The sequence below is a fragment of the Chenopodium album genome, chromosome 3 (genome assembly GCF_948465745.1).
Source record: "Chenopodium album chromosome 3, dcCheAlbu1.1, whole genome shotgun sequence".
NCBI lineage: Eukaryota > Viridiplantae > Streptophyta > Magnoliopsida > Caryophyllales > Amaranthaceae > Chenopodium > Chenopodium album.
Window position 1 is genome coordinate 84,738,756 of NC_137836.1, and position 25,050 is coordinate 84,763,805.

General features: G+C 37.0%; 2 protein-coding genes across 4 annotated transcripts; one reads left to right on the forward strand and one right to left on the reverse strand.

Moving 5' to 3' along the window:
- Positions 1-388: 388 nt before the first annotated feature.
- LOC145621080 (uncharacterized) lies at positions 389-12,121 on the reverse strand. Of its 2 annotated transcripts, XM_081675819.1 has the most exons (14): positions 11,754-12,121; positions 10,612-11,322; positions 9,833-10,039; positions 9,286-9,594; positions 7,518-7,645; positions 5,844-6,902; positions 5,448-5,589; positions 5,160-5,319; positions 4,861-5,024; positions 4,202-4,281; positions 2,965-3,064; positions 2,194-2,255; positions 1,269-1,428; positions 389-899 (listed from the first exon to the last, which is right to left on the reverse strand). In XM_081675819.1, the coding sequence occupies exons 1-14, from the start codon at positions 11,925-11,927 to the stop codon at positions 726-728; spliced, it is 3,630 nt and encodes a 1,209-aa protein (XP_081531945.1). In that variant the 5' UTR covers positions 11,928-12,121; the 3' UTR covers positions 389-725. The 2 variants fall into 2 exon arrangements, with proteins under 2 accessions (XP_081531945.1, XP_081531953.1); XM_081675827.1 differs by lacking the exons at positions 389-899; positions 1,269-1,428 and having other exon boundaries at positions 2,216-2,255; positions 2,939-3,064.
- Positions 12,122-15,573: 3,452 nt separating this feature from the next.
- LOC145624685 (abscisic-aldehyde oxidase-like) lies at positions 15,574-24,479 on the forward strand. 2 transcript variants are annotated; one of them, XM_081677773.1, is made up of 10 exons: positions 15,574-16,144; positions 16,929-18,596; positions 20,113-20,372; positions 20,481-20,690; positions 20,831-21,049; positions 21,509-22,474; positions 22,806-22,901; positions 23,102-23,200; positions 23,527-23,716; positions 23,800-24,479. In XM_081677773.1, the coding sequence occupies exons 1-10, from the start codon at positions 15,994-15,996 to the stop codon at positions 24,027-24,029; spliced, it is 4,089 nt and encodes a 1,362-aa protein (XP_081533899.1). In that variant the 5' UTR covers positions 15,574-15,993; the 3' UTR covers positions 24,030-24,479. The 2 variants fall into 2 exon arrangements, with proteins under 2 accessions (XP_081533899.1, XP_081533900.1); XM_081677774.1 differs by lacking the exon at positions 15,574-16,144 and having other exon boundaries at positions 17,102-17,233; positions 17,322-18,596.
- Positions 24,480-25,050: the final 571 nt, after the last annotated feature.

Here is a 25,050-nt window from a genome sequence, read left to right on the forward strand (position 1 = left end):
TGACTTCTATGACGAAGGAAAGGAAAACAAATTCCTTGTCTTTCTCATACTCCTTTTCAATCACAACTTTGATGGAAGAATCTTTCATTATCAAGTCCCTTGACTTAAGCAACGTTCACATTGGATGAAGTATTCCCTCTGCTCGGAATTAATAATACAAGTATTACTTTTGCTTTATATTGCTCGTGTTTAATGATAATAATACTCCGTAATAAAAATAAATAAAGAAAATTAAAAAAAAAAAAAAAAAAAAACTACTGTATACTCTGTATAATTAATCAATTTTACATTTCCTGATTAGGTTATTTGGTATAGGTGGTAATGAAATCTTACAAAGATTCTATCAGAGAAAAACATATATTTACATTAAAATAAAATAGACATTCACTACAAAATACAAATAAACTCATTACCATTATGAATTGAATGGTCTAACAGGAAGAGAAGCTATTGAAATTACATGGTATAGCAAGTGGTTTTAATAATACAAAGTAGACTACACTGTACACAAAATTGGCTATTTACGCATAGTAAACCACACAACTAGAAATGGCTCCCAGTGATACCGAGCCATGGTGATATATTCAAGGCCTCTGGAACCAGTGAAAGGAGAGTTTAACAATGCAAGAAAGGATACAGAAAACACACTGCACTATCAGATTCCACAATCAAACTCACAACACAACCAATTATGATTAGCATGGCAGCTCTTTCATGTCATTTATTTACCGAGAGAATGTCGTGCACATATCATTACCAAGGGCATCTGAGTAATACCCATTGTAATTCAGGCAAGTCCAAAACCGAGCAAGGCCGAACTCCCCGTGCTTGGGAGACTTGAGATAAGATGAATGCAGTTCTTTAAGATTTTCATCGAAATTTTTCTTTATCAAACTTACCTGCCGATGAAATACAGAAGAATAGGATCAATCAGCTATTTACTTATTCCATCATCCTTAAATTTAAAACCTAAAGAGACATTCTTAAGAATAAAGTCAAACAAAAATGAACAATCATCATTATATTAGTTTCTTGAAGAAACTTAGCCAAATCAAACAAGAATGCAGATCCAAAATGAGGACAAAAGGTATGAAACTCCTTCCCCCCCCCCCCCCCCCCCCCCATTAACAGACAAGGAGTACACTAACGATCAGTAACATCTGTCACGTGAATGGAAGTTGTTTTGCAGGAACCTCAAATAAATTAGAGTTATGTCAAACAGCAAAGCTTAATACAGGCAGAGAAATAATGCTCTGTAAGTCTTTTACCTGAGAAATATTGATCTGTGAAATATGGTCTATCAAACCCTGGTTGTAAGACTGAAAATCTCCCACTCCATTGACAAGGCATGATCGAAAATCTAAGGCACATTGCAAAATTCTCTCAATGTTGTTTGATATGGATAGAGTTTCACCAGATAGGAAGCATCTGAAAAAGAGAAATTCACTTGTCATCTAAAGGTTGCTCGCCAAATGTACCAAATATAGAGCAGGAAGATAACATTAATTAAGCAGCAACCTGTATCATCAACTTGAACAGTTCATATACGATAACTACGTGCACGACTCCAAAACTGTGGCTTCCTTCAGTTCTTTACTGGTAAAAATTTACCTCTTCAAAATGACTATGTACTTTATCATAGAACAGTCATTTTAAGATCCTTTTGTATGTCACATAGTCACATAATCCTCATCCCACAAAGTTAGAATTTACCATAATCTTAACAGGAGTATACTTAATTCTTTTACATTAAACTCTTCTCTAATCGTTGTAACACATGTGCATCTTCTTTTCCCTAATTTTTAATGTTCAATAAGGGGTGTCCAGACAAGCACCAACAAGGGTCTTACACTAAGAGCTTAATTCATCTATTACTGCATTACTGCTCTCATCTAGTTTTGCTTTCATAACTACTTCATTCATCCCACAAAAGTTGTCCACTTTTGACATTTCACAAAAATTTAAGTTCATTAGACATAACCCAAAAATTTAGTTGTCCAAGTTTTCCTTACTATTATGGATTATGGTGGAATCCACTATATTCATATACATGTATTCAAGCAATGACAAAGATGACATAGTATAGATGGTATGTCAGTTAAGAAGGGGAACATCTTCAAAATGGCTAAGTTGTTGCACTAATAGAGCAATAATCGACACATAAACTACTAGAAGCACGCAATCTTTGCTTACATGCGCTTTGAATCTGTTAGGTACGCCATATGCACAGATTCTAGATCCATCATATCTTTGACCTGCAGTAAAACAACTCAGAGGTGAGGCAGAGATCACAGACATCCAGAAAAGTGCATATACTACAAGAAATGGAAAAAGAAAAGGATAACACTTCAGAGAGAGAGAGAGAGAGAGAGAGAGAGAGAGAGTAAACAAGAGCAAAATGCTTAAAGTCAAGCCTTAGGAAGTCCTGTCATCAGATGTGAAGAAGGCTTACTAGTCTAGCACCAACTATGTCAACTCCCAAACCCCTTGATAAGCAACGGGTCACTTTCCAATGTTCAGATTTCTGAACCACTAAAAACTCTAAATGATCATACAGTGGGGCCATTATGAATAAGAATACAATGCAGGGGGTTAAAGCAGTAGAATTGGTATAGATAATGTATTCAGAGCTCTTGATTTTTAATTTTCAACCTATATTAGTTTTATTTAAAATAAAGCACTCTAGTCGAGTAAATCTGATAGGAACGCTTCAATAATTTCCTCTTTAAATGCCTGACTGATTCATCTGATGCACCTCATGTGGCCATGCAAACTAAGGAGAGAAGAAAGGGACAGACCGACAAACAAGGGTTTTATTTATTTATTATTATTTTTTTTTTTTTTTTTTTTTTGAAGGGTGTTGAGAGAAATCAAATAGATAGAAATATGATATTATAGAGAACCAAGAGACATGAGACAGAAAAAGAAACAGGTATACTTATAGGTTATAGCACTGGCTCAAACCTCATGCTTGAGGGAGAAGCAAAATCTACTCCAGGATACATCCGATAACTGCGATAGCACATATTGCTGCAACGTGGAGACAAAATGATTAACCTGATGCCTGAAACACAACAGTAAACTACGTCATCAACCTGTGATTATGTGGAGTCACTTGAGATTGTACATAAATGTGGAAATCTATTGTAAGTTGGATTATAAATATATTGATCAAGAACATGAATAAAAAAGAGGATATAGTAGGGATTAGTTACAGAACAGAATTACATAAGGCTATTGCTTTGTCATTTATATCAAAGAAGAGCCACTTCAAAACAATTGATTGTTGTTTTCCATTTACATATTAAAACTAAGTAGAAAGCATTGTCACATCAAAGGCCTTGTTTAGCTACTGCTTACTGGTAAGGGAATAAATGGAAGGCCCAGAAATCTATACTATTTGCCTAGAAAATTTCCAAAACATCAAGTTCTTTATGTAACAACTTATCTTGGAGCTCCATGTAGATTGTTGTCTTCTTTAGTTCAACAAATTTCAAACTCTCTTAAAAGTTACAGTAGTCAAACGTCCACCCATGGCATTGCAACCAAGAATACAGTTTTATAGATTCAACTTCTTGGGTGTTTCTACCACCACCCCCCCCCCCCCCCCCCAAAAAAAAAAAAAAAAAAAAAAAAAAATACTCCCAGGCCCTCTCCAAGCCACAGGTAAGCAATTTTCTATGTCTCGTAGGAAGTTCTATACAAAAGATAGGTGAAGCTTCTTGTAATTTAACTAGCCAAACAATGGCCATACATATGTTCCAAGGAAGTTTGACTTTCATATATTTGGAGTACTAAAGTATACCACAAGAGAAAGCTTTGGTTTTTCAAGTAATAATGAAACCACATTTTGGTCCCTTCCCAGTTCCCACACTAACACCAAATGGCAAATGCACCCCACCCCTTCCCAGACACACACATAAAAGCAAGATCAAAATTGGAACTCACCCTCTTGGCCCATATAATCCAGTGACAATGGGCAGTTGGGCCCTGTGGAAATAATTCTGAACTATCAACTACTAGTAGCTACACCAAACCAATAGGTGGCGCCTACATGCAGAAATGCAGATGATAAAACATAATTCTAGGGTTCCTACTTTGGACACAGATTTGAGTTTTCTTCTGAAGAAGATGGTTAATAGAACCAACAGCAAAATAAGGCAAACAGAAGCTTTCAGGACATTTCAATCGGTTAAAATACCTCAATTTTACGATGCAATTAAATTTTGTCCTTGCCTGCTGATGCTGTTCATCAGTCTCACTGATTAGGTGCTTAAAAACCTGCAGAAACAAGCAACAAAAAGCCGTTATCCAAGGTTGGTAATGTAATCAGATCATTAATAGCGTTTTTTCAACACATCTACAACCATATATCATAAGCAAGAGCACCAAATAAACCAATGCTGCATATAAGTATATAACAGTGGTCATTCACAATTTAGGTGATACATGTATTTTGGACGTTTTGTCTCTATATTCTCACTTCCATTCAATCACGTGTCAAAAGTGTTTGTAGCAACTATATTGGGACAGAGGGAGTGCAATTAAGTATAAACAATAAATGCCCCAATTACCCAACAGAATAAGGATCATCAGAACAGATGTGACGAAATGGTGATTTGGAGGGAACACAAGAATTCACATATTCGAAGGAAAAAAAAATGTGTATATGGGGAAATAACCTACTCTTTGATAATTGGGTTCTTGAGTTTTGATTTCATGAGTTCATGACAGGTATAAAGATCAAAGTCAACACATAATTAATATCTTTTACAAATATATATATGATATGCTCTACCTACAAAGGATCATTTACTTTAAACCATCCAATATTCTATAAGCAGCTCAATAAATCAATACCTTCAAAGAGCACCATACATCAGCCAAAGAGAGAACAGCAAGCTTGAGCTGTATGAGATAAGTGAATATCTCAGCATATATTTTCAATGCACTTGAGGTCAGCACGATAGTGACCGGCCAATCGACTCTGTAACCAAGTCCTATAAAATCAAATGAATGGAGCCCTGCAATTCACATGATTACTAAGCACTTCAGAAACTAAAGAGCAAACGGCAGCCACAGATGAGATATGCAGATCAAATAATGATAACACTGAGATGAAGGGATAATCCCAAAAGATTTGAAAGTAAGAAAATTACCAAGCGCAGCAGCTGAAAAAGGAGTTGTATTTTGATTTTTCACAAAAACGTACAAGCGACCCTTATTATGATCTCTCTCGCATGAAGACCTCTGGATTGATGACTCAAGTAACCCTTGAATTTCTGGAATTTTTTGATCCGCCTCAGTAAAGCACCATTTCTGCATCATATAAAAAATTTAATAAGATGTAGCATAAAAAGAACAATAAATCTGTCCATTTTGCTGGTTCCAATATATGATGATAAATTATTTCTGTAGACAGGAATGAAAGGAAAAATTAGCCGTACATGATGACAAAGAGAAGTGACAAATATATCTGCCCAGTCTGCTGTTTCCATAAAAAGATACCGTCGCAGAGCGTGAAAATGCTCCTGAAGATCAAAACCTCCTTCCAGTAACTTGATACTCAGCCTGCTTACATAGATATATCTGATACAGTGAAGGAAAAGCACCACTTGAGTACAAAGATTTCTAATTAATTGATGCAGTATTTCTAGCATTTTCCAGTGGGGTTTTTTTTTTATTTTATTTTTTTTTGGGGTGGGGGGGGGGGGGGGGTAGGGGGTGCACGTGTGGCTTGAGGTAATCACAAGATTATACAGAACAATATCAGATGTACAGAAAATTCCTTAAGAATAAAAAAAATAATACTAATATTTCCAAAACCAAATTATATAGGATACTGCAACATAATCTCTTGCATGAGGCATTTGTCAATGATAAAATCAAGTGGAATTTCAAACATAGCCTCTTTGCCATGCTCGTGCTCTCTATTTGAATCATGATCAACTCTGAAAGAACCACGGAGCAAGACCTGCCAGCTACTCCCTCCACAGGCATTTTTCAGACCCTCTAGACTGTTCTCTGAGTTCAAAGATGCAGCAGAACAGTCCAAATAATCCTTATCCAGTTGAAGATTCACTGCCTTCTGTCCCCTTCCAGAGATGTCCACATTCCTAACTGCTGTAGTTTTTGTATCAGTGGAGGGGAAAAGTCCATGCCCAATACGGTGCCTTTGGTCAACAGATAACCTTCTTTCATAGGCCTTCATAGGATCAGTGGCAGATGAAAAGTCGAAGCAAGGGAAACGTTTGCTAAATTTAGAAGAGTTCTCTTTAGGCTTATTTACATCTTGAATGAAAGCATTTTTTGTCAGCATGGGGTTCATACTAAGAACATTGCTGGTGTATTTTGCATTCCATGTCTGGACAAGAAACGAATTTGAAGAGGAAAGTTCATTCCCATGACATTCATTATGCATCAATGTACCCTCAGTTGTAAATTGCTTACTTACACTCGGCATGATCTTAGGCTGATCACTGTCACTAATTTGCGAAATTTTGTCATCTTTGTATGTTTGGGCGATGCTAAAAGGATTTCCGTGGAGACCTCCTAAAGGCCAATCCAGAGAAGGAACTTCACCTGAATATTGAATTTCAGAAATCCAAGGTTTAGAGATCTCAGTTAGCTCTGTGCATGAAGCATCATGTTTCCTGATGATAAGTTTCCTAGAACAAGAATCTATTAAGTCATTATGCATAACCTCTTCCACAGGTTTGCCAGAAGAGAGGTTAGAGAAACACAGAGAAGATAAATAACTTGGTTCAGTGCATGCCAAACTATCTTGACAATCAAATGACTGTGCAGCATCAACTTGCTCATCTGACGATGAACATTCAGAAAGCTCTAGAGGATCCAATGTGTAATTGAAATCCTCTTCCATGCTAGAGACCTCTGAATCCCTGCATTGGAAAGATCCAAATATTAAGGGAGATTGAAGAGAAAGGTTATTTTGTAAAACAATCAATAATAATTAACTAGTTAAGATGTTGTGCTACTATACAAGCACCCCAAATAAATGCACTCCATACAGAAAAAACTAGTCACATACTCTTTTAGGAAGTCTAGAAAATGTTACCACATTTTGTAAATATGTAATGGTTGGTGAGTATTAGTGTATTATCATACCTTTACTTAAATGATTAGTACGAGATGGCCAAACTATTATTTAGAGTCGTGATTAAATTTGACTCATTTTGAATCATTAAGGATTGGGACAATGTGACAATATTATTTAATTAATTATAGTTTTTCTTTAATTTTACTAAGAAGTTACACTCCCGTTCAGCCATTCAACTTCCCTCTTAATTCATTATTCTTGTTTTTTTTTTTTTTTTTATTTGGGGGTGGGGGGTTAGAACCATCAAAATTAGGTCAGCAGGCTCATCTAAATAAAACCAGATAATAACTTCCCTGTTGTTGCCACGATAACATGCAGCAGTGGACTCGTCAACATATCTGACTGTGAAAGAGAGATGTAAAATAGGAGAGGCAAGAGAAAAGGATAAGGTATATACTGATTTAGATCTCTATTATCTGAAGATGAAGGGAGAAGTGGTGTCTTGTCCAGATTAGAGAAATATTGAGCATCTATGTTTCCTCCAACATAGCTGGTACCAACAGAGAATTCATCATACAAAACTACCTGCAAAAACAATTACCAGAAACTTGACTAAGAATGATTGTGACCACTTCAAAAAGGTTATATCTCATAAAGCAACACAAAGTGAAAAGGGAGTGCTTTGGAAAATCATGTAGCAACGTCATAGAAATATGTGAAGAAATAGAATAAGAAAATTGACTACTAAGTGGATAAAAAGTTGTCCAAGTATAATTCAAGTGAGGATGTAGGTAACCTCTACAGTTCCTCATCCCCAGATTTATGTTCACATTTTGCAATGCCTCCTCAACCACCACCCGTGACTATGGTGTACAGCAGAAGACAGAAGAGGCAGCAACACACCAACAACAACAACTTGCCAGCAGCAGATGCAAGGGAAAAATCCGTTAGAAAGCACAGGGGACAAGATGCTTTTACCTTTTGTTTGTAATAGACTAAAGTAGTTAAATGCCAAGATGGTAGTACTTGTAGTAATTAAGGCTTGATTGCCATATTGATGCTTGTATTGTTAGTATAAGTAGTGTTGGTCTAGCATTTGGGAAGTTATTCAGAAATTTGTAAGCAAACACTTGGAGAGTTATGGCCTAAAGCCATATTTACCATCCGCAAGCTTTGAGCTTTATCAATCAAACTTACAACCTTTCGGCCTAATTTTGTTGAGTCACGCTAGTCCGTTGCACATTTCTTGATTCATCAAGCAACTATGGAAAAGGCTATTATAAGATGATAGATGTATGGTAAGAATCAGTGTGCCTAGTACAGGAGACGTGCATTTATTTACAAGATGAAAGAGTTCTAAATGGATGCTTCTATTTTATTTTTTATACAGTACTTAGTTTCTCAAGGCGGGCATCTACAGCAGCTGGAATTTTAGAGGGCTTACATTGGTGGTGGTGGTCTTAGCAGTAATGGCAAACCATACAGTAGGTGTGTTAGTTTAAAAAAACCAATGTTGGTTAAGCACAGCATCATAGGAGACTCTATAAGCATTAATCCCCTAACTGAAATCGCACAAAGACAACAAAATCTTCTGTTAAAGGAAAAGAGAAGGCATTAGAATTTCCTACAAGGCTACAAACACTCAGTATAAGATTAAACTAGCTGCATTTTGCAAGAACCTTAGGAATCTAAAGTCAAATGGTAAAACGATGATTTTGGGAGGGGGGGAAAAAAAATAAAAAAATTAAAAAAAAAACAGCTTCATCTCAAGCTAAAACCACCAACCCCTCAGATGAAACCTCTAAAATCACGAACAAAAGATGATATCCTCACAAATCGAGAAATTTGATAAATGAAGCTACAGTAGATGAAATAAAACCAAAATTTATCTCAAACTAATCCAACTAATTTCAGTCATTTCACAATATCTTAACAGAACCATAGCAAGCCCCTATATCACCCTCCCTGTAGTTCACACTTAGCTGGACCTACTAGACAATATGAAAAAAAGTAGCCTCATGAAAGGAATCAAGCACCATGCAACAAATTCTAAATTCTAAGAAACTATTGCTATGGAGCAAGTCAAAAGAAAGAAATAAATAACATAAATTACTTAAATCTAATACAACTCTTAATGTTTGACTCAAGGAAAATGTAATTCATAAATGATGAAAATGAAACTATTTTGGCCATGATAATAACTTAAATCTAGCAAAGAAGATTACCTGACGATATTTGATGTCTAAATTATCCATAAATTTATCAAGTTTTTTATGCATCTTGTAGTAGAAATTCTTCCTTAAGAGTACAGTGGCTTCTATTTCTCCTTTATTAAAACTTAAAGGAGAACCAGAAAGTTCACCGCTGCAAAAGTCACTTGAGCATGGAAGGATGTCATCAAAAGTATCTTCTCCACCATGAACATAATTGCACAATCGGAGCAATTTCATCACCATTTGCAGTTGTTGGCCTGCTCTCAGCAATGGAACTAAAACATCTCTAAGAAAACAAGGAATGGAAGCTCCATCTTGTTCCTGGAAGTATTTCCAAAAGAGCATCAATAGCACAAAACCAAAATATCCCAATCAGATAGCATAGTGTGCATGTTTAATATACATTTTGAAAATCATGGGAAGTAGGACTTATTTGGTTTCTACTTCCCATGATCAGCTAAATAAAATTTTACACATTCTAAGAAATGAAACTACATGGGAAAAACAACTTCTTATGCACAACGAAACAACTACATATTACAATTTCAGAGATTATTACCCTAACTGATGCCAATGGGAAGTCAACAGGGGTGCCAGCTTTACCATGTGAGTAAGGTGGAGGATCTGCAGAATGTTTTACTACAAATTCGTCATAAGGATCACTAATCTTGGCCTCATAAATCCATGATCTGATGAATCTACAATATGGCTCAAGTGACCGAATAAAAAGGAACTTGAGCAGACTGCAGTGAGCTGGATCAACAGCCTGTGGGGATAAATCAAAATTAATATAAATTACAGGATCATACACTTTTTTTTCCTTGAAAAATTAAGTACCAAGTTTAAGAAGGGGGATCAGAAGGCACAATTCACCAATGACAAAACTACACTTCAGAATTCAAACTGCTATTTCATCCGGACAAAGAAACAAAGAGAACCGAGGTAGAAGTGAGGCAAGCAGGATAGACAACTTCGTCTCAATGAGTAAAAATCTTATTTTGTCGAATGGTTTAAATAAGGGTAGCAGCACAACTATTTCAGTTAAATTGTCAATTACTTAATATAAATAAATTCCTAACAAGGCAGCAAGTAAATTTCTATAACTGTTGACCAAATAAGGCACAAACTTTGGAGCACAAAGGGTGTAATAAGTACATGTTGACGTGAATGCATGAAAGTAGAGTAAAAAGACTCCATATTTTTCTATCTTATACTATGAGCCTCATGACATGTCATGCACTTCTCCAACCTCCCCACTCTTCTAACAATCCATATAATCAATTATTCCTTCTTAAAGCAGAAAATGCAAGAACATGGAGACAAGATATCCAGGCTTACCTGCAGCTGTCTATACAAAAAAGTGAGCAAATCTCCTCCTCTAGGGAAGTTACGAAATTCCACACTAGCTTTGACAATCACATCCTCAAAGGAGATTGATGAGAAGCAGAGAGCCGAATCATTTAAATGGCAAAGATGCCCAAGCACCTCAATTTGAACTCTCAATTCTTTTGTATGCAGATAAGTCTCCAATAAGGTAACTTCAGAATGTGAGATGCTTGTGAGACTACCTTGTTGTGAAGCCTTAGATACTGATTTGACTTCATTGCAAGAACGCCTCATATTCACAGAAGCACTTAATGTATCCAATGCACATAAATATCCTTCCAATACTGTTCGAACAGCAACAGCAAATGCCTGATTTACAAGGCTTTGTGAACGATGCCTCACATCAATACCTTCATCCATAATTTCCCCTGCTGGACCAGGCTTTGCTTGTTCTATCTCTGTCACACCATCAGCAAAACTTGTATTCATAAAATAATCCACAAACTTATGAAGAAGAATAACCACGGAACCAGAAAAGCCAATAGATTTTAGTATCTTTCCCAGTGCACATGTGCTTAAAGATCTATTCCACAGAGTTGGAAGACGATGACCAGATCTGTCGGCAGGATCCGCACATAATAACGTTGAAATGTGTTCAATACTAACAACTGCTGACTTAACACCTTGCAATGCATTCAGCACCAAGCGCACCAAGCTTGCCTCCTGACAAAACATAGCTCTGAACATTAATCCGAGGATGCAACCGTAATAAATCTCTAACAGCATAAATGCTGTAGCTTATTAGAAATGTGAACTCCAAACTTACATACATCATACAGCATCAACCAGTACACAACTTTTATAACAACGCAAACTACGGAGTACAATACATGGATACAATCCACAAATTAAACCGATTTATAATCATATGATTCTAGATTTTTGCGTCCAATAATTCTCCTAAATTGACCTAAAATAGCATAATTCAACTAAGGAAATTCACTAAAACCTACACTCAAAAGCAAAACTGTTTGAAACTGAAAATTGTACTAAATTATGTCACCAATATCTTAAAATTAGAGCTTAGAATATGATTAATAAAGAATCTCATACAATTCATCAAATTCAAACCTCAAGAGAGAAGAATCGCTTACTGAAACGGAGGAAATGTCGTAAAGAGAGCCATGAAAGGGAGCATTATGTGAGGAGAGAGAAACAGACGCGCCATTTTCAGAAGGAATAGACTCCCAAGGTTTAGGAGGAAGCCATGGATCTTCTAGCTTCAATTGTCGAAGCAACGATTCTTCAAAATGTAATTCTACCGCCATTTTCAACCTCAAAAACACGATCAAATGACTCAAAATTAGGGTTTTACAACATTTCAATTCTGCTCAGGATCATACATTTTGCAGCAAATCAATTAACCTAAAAAATTTGATTGATTTCGAGGAAGAGTGAGCTTCAATAGTGAACTGGAAACGATTCAGAGGAGAGAGAATACAGTCGCCGGCAAATTTGTGAAGCTCAGTGTTCGGAGAGAGAAAAAGGCGGGGGAAAAGAGAGTGTTTGTTTTTAAAAGGTTGAGTAGAGTGGTCCGGTGGTGGATGATGGGTCAGACTAGAGGCTTCGAGCCATGGTCATATACTTACTTCGTATAATTAGGGGGCGGGCAGGCAGATGTTGGTTTTTCCATCCCCATCTCAGCTTAACATTTTATACCCATCTTATCTAGAGTTGTTAAAAGTTGACCCAATCCGAAATACAGACTCAAACCCGATTATTAACCAACCCATTTAAACCCAAAAAAAACAGTGACCCAAACCAGACCTAACCCGACCTGAACCAACCGTAGACCCGAGTATGTGAGACCCGAACCCGAACATGAATTGACCTGGAGATGACCTGACCCGAACGTAACCCGTAAATTATTGACCTGAACTCAACCCGACTTGAACCGAAATTGACCCAAACCCATTTTAACCCGCCAAAACCTCAATTTAACCTGACTTGTTACTAACCTGACCTGAATTCAACCCGACCCGAATTTAACCCAACCTGCTACAAACCCAACCCGAAATCAACCCGACTTGTTATTGAATTGACCCAAATTCAACCCGACTAGTTATTGACCCGACCCGAATTTTACCAGACTTATTACTAACCCGACCCAAAAATTCAACCTGATCTGTTATTAACCCGACTCGAAATCAACACGGCTTGTTATTGAACCGACCTAAGTTCAACCCAAATTGTTCCCGGCACAATTTCAAATCACCTTAAATGCAATTTAGACCACCTTATTATTGTTGATCAAAGCATTTTGTCTAGGGAGACCAAGTCGGTCCAGGCCAGCAAAAGAAAGGAGCATCATTCTCAAATTTAAGAGTTAAATATACTATATATTTGTTGTATGGTCAAAGGAGATAATTATCTTCCTAAATTATAAACTATAGTTCCCTAGTATATTGTCATATATATTATAGTCAAAGGAAATAATTAGCTTGATAAAAATAGTAATTATCTATTTATAGTTAGTTGAACTCGAAAATGACCTGGCTTAGAAATGACCCCACCTGATTGTAACCAGCAAAGTATTGACTTGAACATAACCCGACTAGACTCCGAGAATGACCCGACATGGAAATGACCGAACCCGATTATAACCCGTAAATTATTGACTTGAACCGAACTCGACTTGAACCTGAGAATGACCTACCCGATTTGAAAATGACCCGACCTGATTATAACCTGCAAATTATTGACTTGAACCGAACCTGACTCAAGCCCGAGAATGACCGGACCTGATTCTAACCAGCAAAATATTGACTTGAACCGAACCCGACTCGAACCCGAGAATTACCCAAATCGGTGAAAACTCGAATTAAACCCGGACTATTGTTCACCCGACCCAAATGTAACCCGACCTGTTATTAACCGACCCAAACCCGATAAGAAGTATGACCCGACGTGACCTAACTCAACTCAACCCAAACCCGACCCGCATAGGTTATGGAATTAATCCGAATTGACCCGACCCACTCTTATCGACCCAAACCCGACCCGTTTACCCGAATTGACAGTTCTACCCGAAACCTCCAAAATTTCTCAAAAAGCGTAGATATTAGCCTTCAATTTTGGAAATTTTGGACTTTTTTTCACCCGGAAATAAAAATTGCCGAAATGTTTACCATGGTCCCTAATACCCTTTTGAAGTCCAGTTGGGTGGGTGGAAAAATCCAGTTTGCCTTTAAACAACAAATTTACTGGTTTACAACTTGCACCGATTTCATTAAATCAAGCTTACCACGAACATTTATGCCAACATATAATGATCATATATGGTTCCAAAAGACATTATATGGCCCATAGATATATCCCCTAAAATTTCAAGACTTTTCGACATCAGGCCCCGAAACCTCCAAAATTTCTCAAAAAGTATGGATATTAGCCTTCAATTTTGGAATTTTTTTACGTTTTTTTGCTTGGATATAAAAATTGCCGAAATGTTTACCATGGTCCCTAATACCCTCCGGGAGTCCAATTGGGTGGGTGGAACCAACCAATTTGCCTTTAAATATCCAATTTACCGGTTTACAACTTGCACCGATTACATTAACTCAATCCTACCACGAACATTAATGACAACATATAATTATCATATATGGTTCCAAACGGGGTTATATGGCTCCGAGAAGTATCCCCTAAAATCTCAAGCCTTTTCGACACCAGGCCCCGAAAAATTTCTTAAAAAGCGTGGATATTAGCCTTTAATTTTGGAATTTTTTTAACTTTTTTCGCCCGAAAATAAAAATTGCCGAAATGTTTACCATGGTACCTAATACCCTTTGGGAGTCAAATTGGGTGGGTGGAATCATCTAATTTGCCTTTAAACGGCCAATTAATCGATTTAGAACTTGAACCAATTTCAGTTATTCAAGTCTACCAGGAACATTTATGACAACATATAATGATCATATATGGTTCCAAACAACATTATATGACCCCGAGATGTATCTCCTAAAATCTCAAGCCCTTTCGACACCTGTCCCCGAAACCTCAAAAATTTCTCAAAAAGCCTTTAATTTTTGAAGTTGTTGACTTTTTTCGCCTGGAAATAAAAATTTCCGAAATGTTTACCATGGTCCCTAATACCTTTCGAGAGTCCAATTGTGTGGGTGGAAACATCCAATTTGCCTTTAAACGACCAATTTACCGGTTTACAACTTGCACCGATTTCATTAACTCAAGCCTACCACGAACATTTATGACAAGATATAATGATCATCTATGGTTCCAAACGGCATTATATAACCCCGAGATGTATCCCCTAAAAATGATAATCATCTATTTATAGTTAGTTGAACCCGAATATGACCTGACTTGGAAATGATCCGACCTGATTGTAACCTGCAAATTATTGACTTGAACATAACCCGACTAGAATCCGAGAATGACCCTACTTGGAAATGACCCAACCTGATTATAACCCGCAAATTATTGACTTGAACCGAACTCGACTTGAACCCGAGAATGACCCGACTTGAAAATGATCCGACCTGATTATAACCCGCAAATTATTGACTTGAACCGAACCTGACTCAAGCTCGAGAATGACTCGACCTGATTCTAACCAGCAAATTATTGATTTGAACCGAACCCGACTCGAACCCGAGAATTACCATAACCCGTTTTAACCCGTGAAAACTCGAATTAAACCTGACCTATTTTTCACCCGACCCGAATGTAACCCGATCTGTTATTAACCCGACCTAAACTTGACCCAAATCCGATAAAAAGTATGACCTGACGTGACCTGACTCAAGCATGACCCAACCCAAACCCGACCCGCATACATTATGGAATTTAGCTGAATTGACCCGACCCAAACACGACTCGCTTGCCCATTTACCCGACCCGCATATATTATGGAATTACCGGCAATCGTATCCTATTTTAGATAACTTTTAGAAACCGCCCTTAAAAGAAAAACACACACATAAACACTTCCCTTTTTCTTTGATTCTCACACTTACAACGATGCAGGATACTTCAACACTCCACTGCCACCGCTCCTTTCACTGTTATGTTACAGATTGTATTTAGAAAAATTATTAATAAAAAAGATGTTTTTTTGTTTCTTGAATTTTCAAATAATAACACCCTTTTAAGTTCTTTGTATACATTTCAGTGATTATGACATAATTATGATGATGGGTTAATTTAATATATTTTAATAATATTTAATTTATTCATTTATGTTTTGCAGATCTTGTTACGTGAGTCAAAATATTTGTCATTTATTTAGGACTTGTAGTTGGAGCAGGTGTACTTGATTAAGTGATTAATATCTCAACTTAATTTGCTGCTCAAAAAAAAAAAAAAAAAAAAAAATCAATGGAGAAGATAATTGAAGGAGGGAATTTGTTGTTTGCTGTTAATGGTGAAAGATTTGAGATACCCACTAGTGTTCATCCATCAACTACTTTGCTTGAGTTTCTGAGAACTCAAACTCGTTTTAAAAGTGTCAAGCTTGGGTGTGGAGAAGGTTAGCTTTACTTAATTCTATTTTATATCCTTTCAATTTTATGTATATGGAAACCCGATGAGTTTAATCATCGGGTTTGCTTTTCATGTGTGTGAGATTGATCAATATCGGATGTTAATATTGGGTGTGAATTACTGTTTCTTATCATTTATTTTACTATGGTAGGTGCTATTTGCATGGAATTTGAGACTTGTATATTATGCAATTTCTATTGGGTTTTTGTTGGAATTAATTATGGTTTGATCTGTTTATAGATAAGGATTATGTGTGATTGAGTGAGTATGTGTGTGTTGTTGGGAGTTATTTTTCTCTGAACTTCAGGTGTTTTTTTTTGCTTTCTGCAGCATTTATGTTGAATTTCAGATGAAATATTAATTGATATCTAGAAATTCTGCTTTGGGCAAGTGAGGAATAATTTTTGTATCATTATTGTAATATAAGACTTCACTTGGTGTTCTAAAAGAACATAACTTTGATTGAAATGATACTACCTCCGTCCCACTGAAATTTCCCCATATGACCATTTTCGGGTCAATCCCAGCAATCTAGTGGGGATGGAAGGAAAAACAATGGTTTGCATGTGTAGAAGGAATGGATTGAAGCGATTGTCAAATGGAATTTGAATCAGATTATTAATGGATAACCAGTTCTAGAATTTGGTTGTGTAATTGTGTTTAGTGCATCTTTTGAATCTTTGTGAAAAGTTGTGTTGTCATTCGCTTAGGGTACGATGATATATTGGAGTTAAAATTGTGACATAATTGTTCAATGTCAACAATTGCAGGTGGTTGTGGGGCTTGTGTTGTGCTGCTATCCAAATATGATCCTGTACATGATAAGGTGGAAGATTATACAGTTAATTCATGCCTTACGCTGCTTTTTAGTATACATGGTTGTTCCATTACCACGACTGAAGGCCTTGGAAGTCAAAAGGAAGGTTTTCATTCAATACACCAAAGACTTGCTGGATTCCATGCCTCTCAGTGTGGCTTCTGTACGCCTGGAATGTGTGTTTCTCTTTTCTCGGCTCTTGTCAATGCTGAGAAGAGTGACAGGGAAGAATCCCCACCTGGGTTTTCAAAGCTTAAGGTTAGTGAGGCAGAGAAAGCCATTGCCGGAAACCTCTGTAGGTGTACTGGTTACCGGCCTATTGCTGATGCTTGCAAAAGCTTTGCAGGAGATGTGGATATTGAAGATCTAGGATTCAATACTTATTGGCAAAAGGAGGAGGGCAAGGAACTTAAGGTGAGCAGGTTACCTGTTTATGATAGCAGTTGTCAGATATCAACATTTCCTGATTTTTTGAAGAGTGAATTAAAGCTTAGAATGTTATTGGATTCGGGAAAATATTCTTGGCATACCCCTGTTAGTATTGAGGAACTCCAAAATAAGCTGGAATTGAGTGAGGCCAACTACGTAAATCGTGTCAAATTAGTTGTTAGTAATACAGGTACAGGGTATTATAAAGAACTAGAAGGCTATGACACATACATAGACTTGAGGTACATTCCTGAGCTCTCTATGGTTAAAAGAGATTCTGAAAGTGTCCAAATTGGGGCAGCTGTGTCAATCTCTAAGGCTATTGTTACACTGGATGAAGGTGGTGAAGATAGACTGAGTGAGGGCAGTGTAGCAATGCTTAAGAAAATTGCTGCCCATTTTGAGAAAATTGCTTCTGGGTCGATCAGAAACTCAGCAAGTATAGGTGGAAATTTAGTTATGGCACAGAGGTCTGGATTTCCTTCTGACATTGCTACTGTTCTCCTAGCTGTAGATTCTAGTGTAGAGATTATAAGATGCTCAAAAAGAGAGACCATAAAATTGGAGGAATTCTTGGTAAGGCCACCTTTAGATTCAAAAAGTATAGTTGTGAGTGTCAAGATTCCGATTTGGGAACCTTCCTCAAAATCAAATTGTAAAGTTATGTTTGATAGCTATAGAGCAGCACCTCGCCCTCTGGGAAATGCATTGGCATATCTAAACGCTGCTTTCCTGGCTGAAGTTTCTCCCAGCAAGTCTTCTGATGGCATCACGGTGAACAAGATTCACTTGGCTTTTGGTGCTTATGGGACTAGGCATGCAGTGCGGGCTAGAAAGGCTGAAGAGTTTTTAGCTGGCAGAGATATTGACCATGAATCCCTCCGCAAAACAATGAATTTAGTTCGGGCTGCTGTTGTGCCTGAAAATGGCATTTCACATCCTTCCTACAGGATAAGCTTAGCTGAGGCCTTTGTTTTTGAGTTTCTGCACAGTTTGGTTGAGCCTAATTTTTGGTTTACAAGTTTAGGCTTGGATCAATACATTAGTTCTCAGTCTACAACAAACTGTAGTGTGAACGAGTACAATAAGAAACCTTTATTATTACCTGCAAAGCAGGTAATTGTACCCGGTACAGAATATCATCCTGTCGGGAAGCCCATTGGCAAAACTGGAGCTGCTCTTCAGGCATCTGGTTTGTTTTCTGTTAGTATACTAGCTGCTTTAAAGTTTAATTTACCAATTTGCTTTCATGTAAAAATAGATCCACACTATGTTGATTTGCTCTAGAATCTAAATGCCCATCTAGTTTGCAGGGTTAGTATAGAGAGTAATCTGGATAAATTGTTTTCATTGATTTAAATTTATGAGTTAATTCAAAGTGGACAGACAATAAAATAAGGATAGTCTTGAATTATACATGGTGCTCGGCCTCAATAAAGCATGTTCTCTTTATCACTCTTCAATGATAATAATAATAAGGAAATTTTGTCAAATAACAACTTTTAAAACCAAATTGTTGTGAAAAAACACCTTATAAAATTTTTCTTGTTAAAACACACCTAATACCAGAATTTTTTTGCGAGAACACACCTTAGGGCGGTTTTAGGGGAATTGACTTGGTTTTCCGGCGTTGACCATCACGTGAAGGTCACGTGCCGACAACCTTCCTTTCTTTTCCCCCTTTTTTCTCCAATTATTTTCTCTCTCCTCAAGACCACCAACCACAACCTAGCCAACCCAGCCGCCAACACCGACACCACCGCCTAGCCAACCCGACCGCTAACACCACCACCCACCAACCTAGCCACCATCACCAGCCACCCAAATCATTCTAAACCCACCACGTATACCATACAACACCCACCAAAACCACAAGATCCACCATGAAAACTACCCAAAAAAACCCTAAGCATCTCCATAAACACCCTTAACCACCTCATAAACAACCTCAAACATCTTGACAAAAACCCTTAACACCCTAAAACAAAATAATAGAGAGAGAAGAGGGTTGGTAGTGGTTTTTCCCCCTTTCATACCTCCAATTGAAAACCCTAAACTAAGGTAAATAAAAAAACGACGAAATTAACAATTAATTTTATTAAATTTAACAACTTACCTGCCTCACAATTAGGTTAATTAAGTTTCTTTGCAGCAATTTGAGCAAAAAATGGAGTTTACCCATTCAATTGATAGAATTTGAAGGTTTGTTGCTAGGAAGAAAAGAGGAGAGAGAAAGTAGTCTAATTAGAGGGGAAAGGGGAAAAAAAGAGAGGAAGGGGTTTTCTCAAGTGGCTTGTGATCAGGTGTTGGCGGCTAGCTTGGTAGGTGGTGGTGTTGGCGGTAGGGTTGGCTAGGCGGTGGTGGTGTTGGCGGCGGCTAGGTTGTGATTTGGTGGTTTTGAGGAGAGAGAAAGTAATTGAAGAAAAAAGGGGGAAAAAGAAAGGAAGGTTGTCGGCACATGACCTTCACGTGATGGTCAACGTCGGAAAACCGAGTCAATCCCCCTAAAACCGCCCTAAGGTGTGTTCTCGCAAAAAAATTCTTGTTTTAGGTGTGTTTTAACAAAAAAAAATTTTATAAGGTGTTTTTTCACAACAAAAGGGTTATAAAAGGTGTTATCTGACAAAATTTCCTAATAATAATGCTATGTTACTTAGATCAGCAAGTTTTGTGCTATATTCTTAAACGTTTTGAGTTACTTTCTGCAGGCGAGGCAACATATGTTGATGATATTCCTTCTCCAAAAGACTGTCTTCATGGAGCATTTGTGTATAGCACAAAGCCATTGGCAAGGGTTAATTGTGTGAGATATGAGTCTGAATCACATCCTGATGGAGTTGTTTCCATTGTTTCCTATAAAGATATCCCACATGGTGGGAAGAACGTAGGAGCCCAAACAATATTTGGCCAAGATTTATTATTTGCTGATGATCTCACAAGATCTGCTGGTGAACGTATTGCACTAGTTGTAAGTCGATTTTCCTTTTAAAGCCTTTTTAGGTGGCTTTTTTTCTCACAGCCTTGGTTATCTTTGATTTGAAGTATCGAGGAATACTCAGTTCTGAGAGCATTACAGGTTGCAGATACGCAGAGGCATGCAGACATTGCAGCTACTAAAGCAGTTGTTGACTATGACTTAGAAAATTTAGAGCCGCCAATTCTGACAGTTGAACAAGCAGTTGAGAGGTGTAGCTTTTTCGAAATCCCTCCTTTCTTGTGCCCTAAACCAGTTGGCGACTTTGCCAAGGGAATGGCTGAAGCTGATCAGAAAATTCTTTCAGCTGAGGTACCACTCGCACATTCTATGTGTATTCTTAAGTTTGTTTAAGTAGATTTACTGTCTGAAATTCTGAATGTGACGGTATTCTGACTTCAACAATTCTAATTCTTATGATTTTTATGTTGGTTGTATACTTGTATCTGTAGATTAGACTCCCATCACAATACTATTTCTATATGGAGACTCAAACTGCCTTGGCTATTCCAGATGAAGATAACTGCATGGTGGTTTATAGTTCTGCTCAAGTTCCAGAATTTACACAATCTGTGATTGCAAGATGTCTTGGGGTTCCTGAAAATAACATCCGTGTCCTTACAAGGCGGGTTGGAGGCGGTTTTGGAGGAAAGGCCATAAAAGCTATGCCTGTGAGTATTATTGGTTTCATAATTCAGGATTAAATTTTCCTTTCATTAAGCATGTGCTCTGAATATATGTTTCAACTTTCAAGTTGTTTATATCTTGCTTCTTTGACCACCACAGATGTATGGGGGTTATTTTATTCTGTAAGCTCTTTAATACATATTTGATGACTGATCAGAATATACTGACCTAGACTTGCTCATTGCATGACTGTACTTGAATATAATATACTACTGAATGAGAGATAGGAAAAATCATATGATACTTAAATATGATGTCTTGCATCATCAGTAGCTGGATATATATTATATGCAGAAAATCACTTTGAAATGCTCGGTTATTATAAATCCAATTCTGAAAAAGCAGAAAACCTGGCCTTTCAATTAAGAAATATATGTAGATTACTTCTAGTTTTCCACCTCCACCTTTTTTTAATTAACAACACAATATTGAACATCTTATAGGTTGCATCAGCTTGTGCATTAGCTGCATACAAGCTTCGTCGCCCTGTGAGGATGTATCTCAATCGCAAGACTGATATGATAACAACTGGAGGAAGACATCCAATGAAAATAACTTATAGTGTGGGATTCAAATTGAATGGGAAGATCACAGCTTTACATCTTGAGATTTTGGTTAATGCTGGTATATCCGAAGATATTAGCCCAATAATGCCAGCAAACATAGTAAATGGACTTAAGAAGTATGATTGGGGTGCTTTATCACTTGATATTAAATTATGCAAGACTAATCATACAAGTAAATCGGCAATGCGAGCTCCTGGTGAAGTTCAAGGAACATTTATAGCTGAAGTCGTGATTGAACATGTAGCTTCTGCCCTTTCGATAGATGTTGATGTTGTTAGAGACCAAAACTTCCACACCTTCGATAGCTTAACTTTGTTCTGTCAGGTTGCTGCTGGAGAGCCGAGTGAATATACTTTACGTTCAATTTGGGATAAGATAGCTTCATCTTCAAGCTTTAACCATAGAAAAGAGATGGTTAAGCAGTTTAACAAGACTAATATCTGGCGTAAAAAGGGAATTTCCAGGTTACCCGCTGTGCATGGTGTTTCACTGAGACCAACCCCTGGTAAAGTCAGCATACTCCGGGATGGGTCAATTGCTGTGGAAGTAGGAGGGATTGAGCTTGGTCAAGGTCTATGGACCAAAGTAAAACAGATGGCGGCATTTGGTCTGAGTATGATCAACTGTACTGGAAGTAATGAGCTTTTGGATAAGGTACGAGTAATACAAGCAGATACATTGAGCATGGTACAAGGAGGGTTTACTGCAGGAAGTACTACTTCAGAGTCTAGCTGTGAAGCTGTAAGAATCTGCTGCAATACTTTGGTTGAAAGATTAACCCCTCTCAAGGAGAGCCTACAAGAAAAAATGGGCTCCATTAACTGGGAGACACTTATTTTTCAGGTAAGTACTTGTTCACACTTATTAACTGGGACAAACTATTCTTTTTTATTCTGGCTGACTAAGCATATGTACTTTAGGCCATATGATTTTCCAGTAAAAGTGTGTTAGTCTCTCTGCTTATTTCTTTACTGTATACTGTCAGCGCAAAATAAATTGAAGTTTCTTTGATGAATTGCAATTATTATTACTTCTTAAATCTTGCTTGGGAGTAAATAAGTTTTTCACACTAATCAGATAATGAGCAACATGGATTCTCCAACCTAGAATAAAATGTGAAGTCAATTTATTTATCTGATGTAGAAAGTGTTGAATAACAGTTTTTTAATTGCAGGCAGGCATACAAGCAGTGAATTTGTCGGCTAGCACCCTTTACAAACCCGATATGACTTCCATGCAATATCTGAATTACGGAGCTGTTGTTAGTGAGGTAAAACTTGTTTGATTAGCCATGTTTAAGTCTCCCCTTTATTGAATGCATTTGTTGTATTAATGGAGTAATTGTTATACAATGGCCCTAGTCAAGCTAGCATCATGCTGTCTGAAAAGAAGTAATAAGAAATTAAGCCAAGAGTTACTTGTTCCATTTTTCCAAGTACTATTTCTTATGATACTACTTTCCTTCTACAGGTAGAAGTGAATCTCCTCACGGGAGAAACTACTATTTTGCGGTCAGACATCATATATGACTGTGGACAGAGTTTAAATCCTGCTGTTGATTTGGGACAGGTTGATTTTATTAGCATTTTTACAGTATTACTTACTTCGTACAATATAATGCGTAAGATATAATGACTTATGATACATTTTTAATCCAAGTGTAAGATTTAGCCTTCGTTCCGCTGACAGTACTGCTTAAATATAATGCTTATGAACTAATTAATTCTAAAATCTATTTTCTTAAGGTGAGAAGACTAAACCTTGTGCACTGATATATTATTTTTTAATGATGCCAGGGTGAATTTTTTTTTATATTTTGGATTGGTTGTGAACCTACTTGACTCCCCTTCTTTAGTTGATAGTTAAAGCATCCAATTTGTGGCATTTTTTTACAGATAGAAGGGGCTTTTGTTCAAGGTATCGGCTTTTTCATGCAAGAAGAGTACCTATCTGATCCTGATGGTTTGGTTGTTTCTGATAGCACATGGACATATAAGATCCCAACCATTGATACCATACCAAAACAATTAAATGTTGAAATTCTGAACAGTGGACATCATAAGAATCGTGTTCTTTCATCTAAAGGTATAATTATACAACAGTGTGCCTTCTGTACTTTGATCGCGTAAGAAAAACTGTCACTTTACTTCTGTTTGATTTGCTTGCAGCATCTGGAGAGCCACCATTGCTTCTAGCAGCATCAGTTCACTGTGCAACTAGAGCAGCCATAAAAGAAGCGAGGAGGCAGCTTGCTTCTTGGAGTGGCTGTGCTGATGATTCCTTATTCCAATTACCTGTCCCTGCCACCATGCCTGTTGTCAAGGAGCTCTGCGGCCTTGACATTGTTGAGAGGTACCTGAGTAGTTCGCCTGCTAACAAAGTGACTGATAAGCGATGACCTTTGTGCAGGTTTGCACACTGAACCTTCAGTTATATGTGAAACATCTGTAACTGTAAGATAAAGCCGTGTATAAAATTACATCCATTATGCTACACATCAAATTCTACCGTACACTATCAATTTGATCATAACGAACTTAAGATGCAAATAAAGAGGGGCGTCTAATCGTCTATGGTGTTTCCTGAGAGGCCGATAAGGTGGAATACACCAAAAATTGAAAGATAAGAAAACGTGAAGCTGAGGTTGATTGATCAGCAGCACACTACTAATAAAGCTTGCAATTGTAATGTACAAAATGTGTAGTTTGAGGTTATTTATGTTGTTTAAGGGCATCTCAACATTTTGTTGGTTTCTGAATTCTCATCAGTGTATCACATGTCATACATCCTCTATTTATAGAGAAACATCGCGTGTTATGTCATACATGATACATCTTCTGTTTATAGAGACTAACGTGAAATATGTCATTTCTCCAAGAGACAAATACTCTAGTTAATCATGAAAAAAACCTCACCAAGGACCATTCAACCAAAAGATGCCTTCTAAATTCTAATTGATGAGATATATTGCATTATAGCAAGTATAAAGTACTTCGTACATACTACGTATCAGTTGACATGTAATCTTGTCATGTATTCATTCATTTATAGAATGTGTCAAATTGTTAATTTACTTTGACATGTATGGTTAAACCTTAGTCACCTCTTATCCATCCACTCACTTCTAAATTAAGATCTACACTCACGTAATCAAATACAAATACTCCTTACTTTTTGTATATGTCATTATTATTTTTTCGGAAAGCATAAAGTGTTATATATCGATCATCAATAATTTCACTTCTTCTAATGCGCTACTATTTTAATCACACTTTTTTTAGGTTTAATAAGTTCGAATAAAATAAAATATAATAAGTCAAGATAAGTTTAAATAAGATGATGTAAGTATACAAGGACTATTAAATTTTAATAAGATTAATTTTAAGGTTAGTAATCTTGCTAAAAAAATAAATTGATAA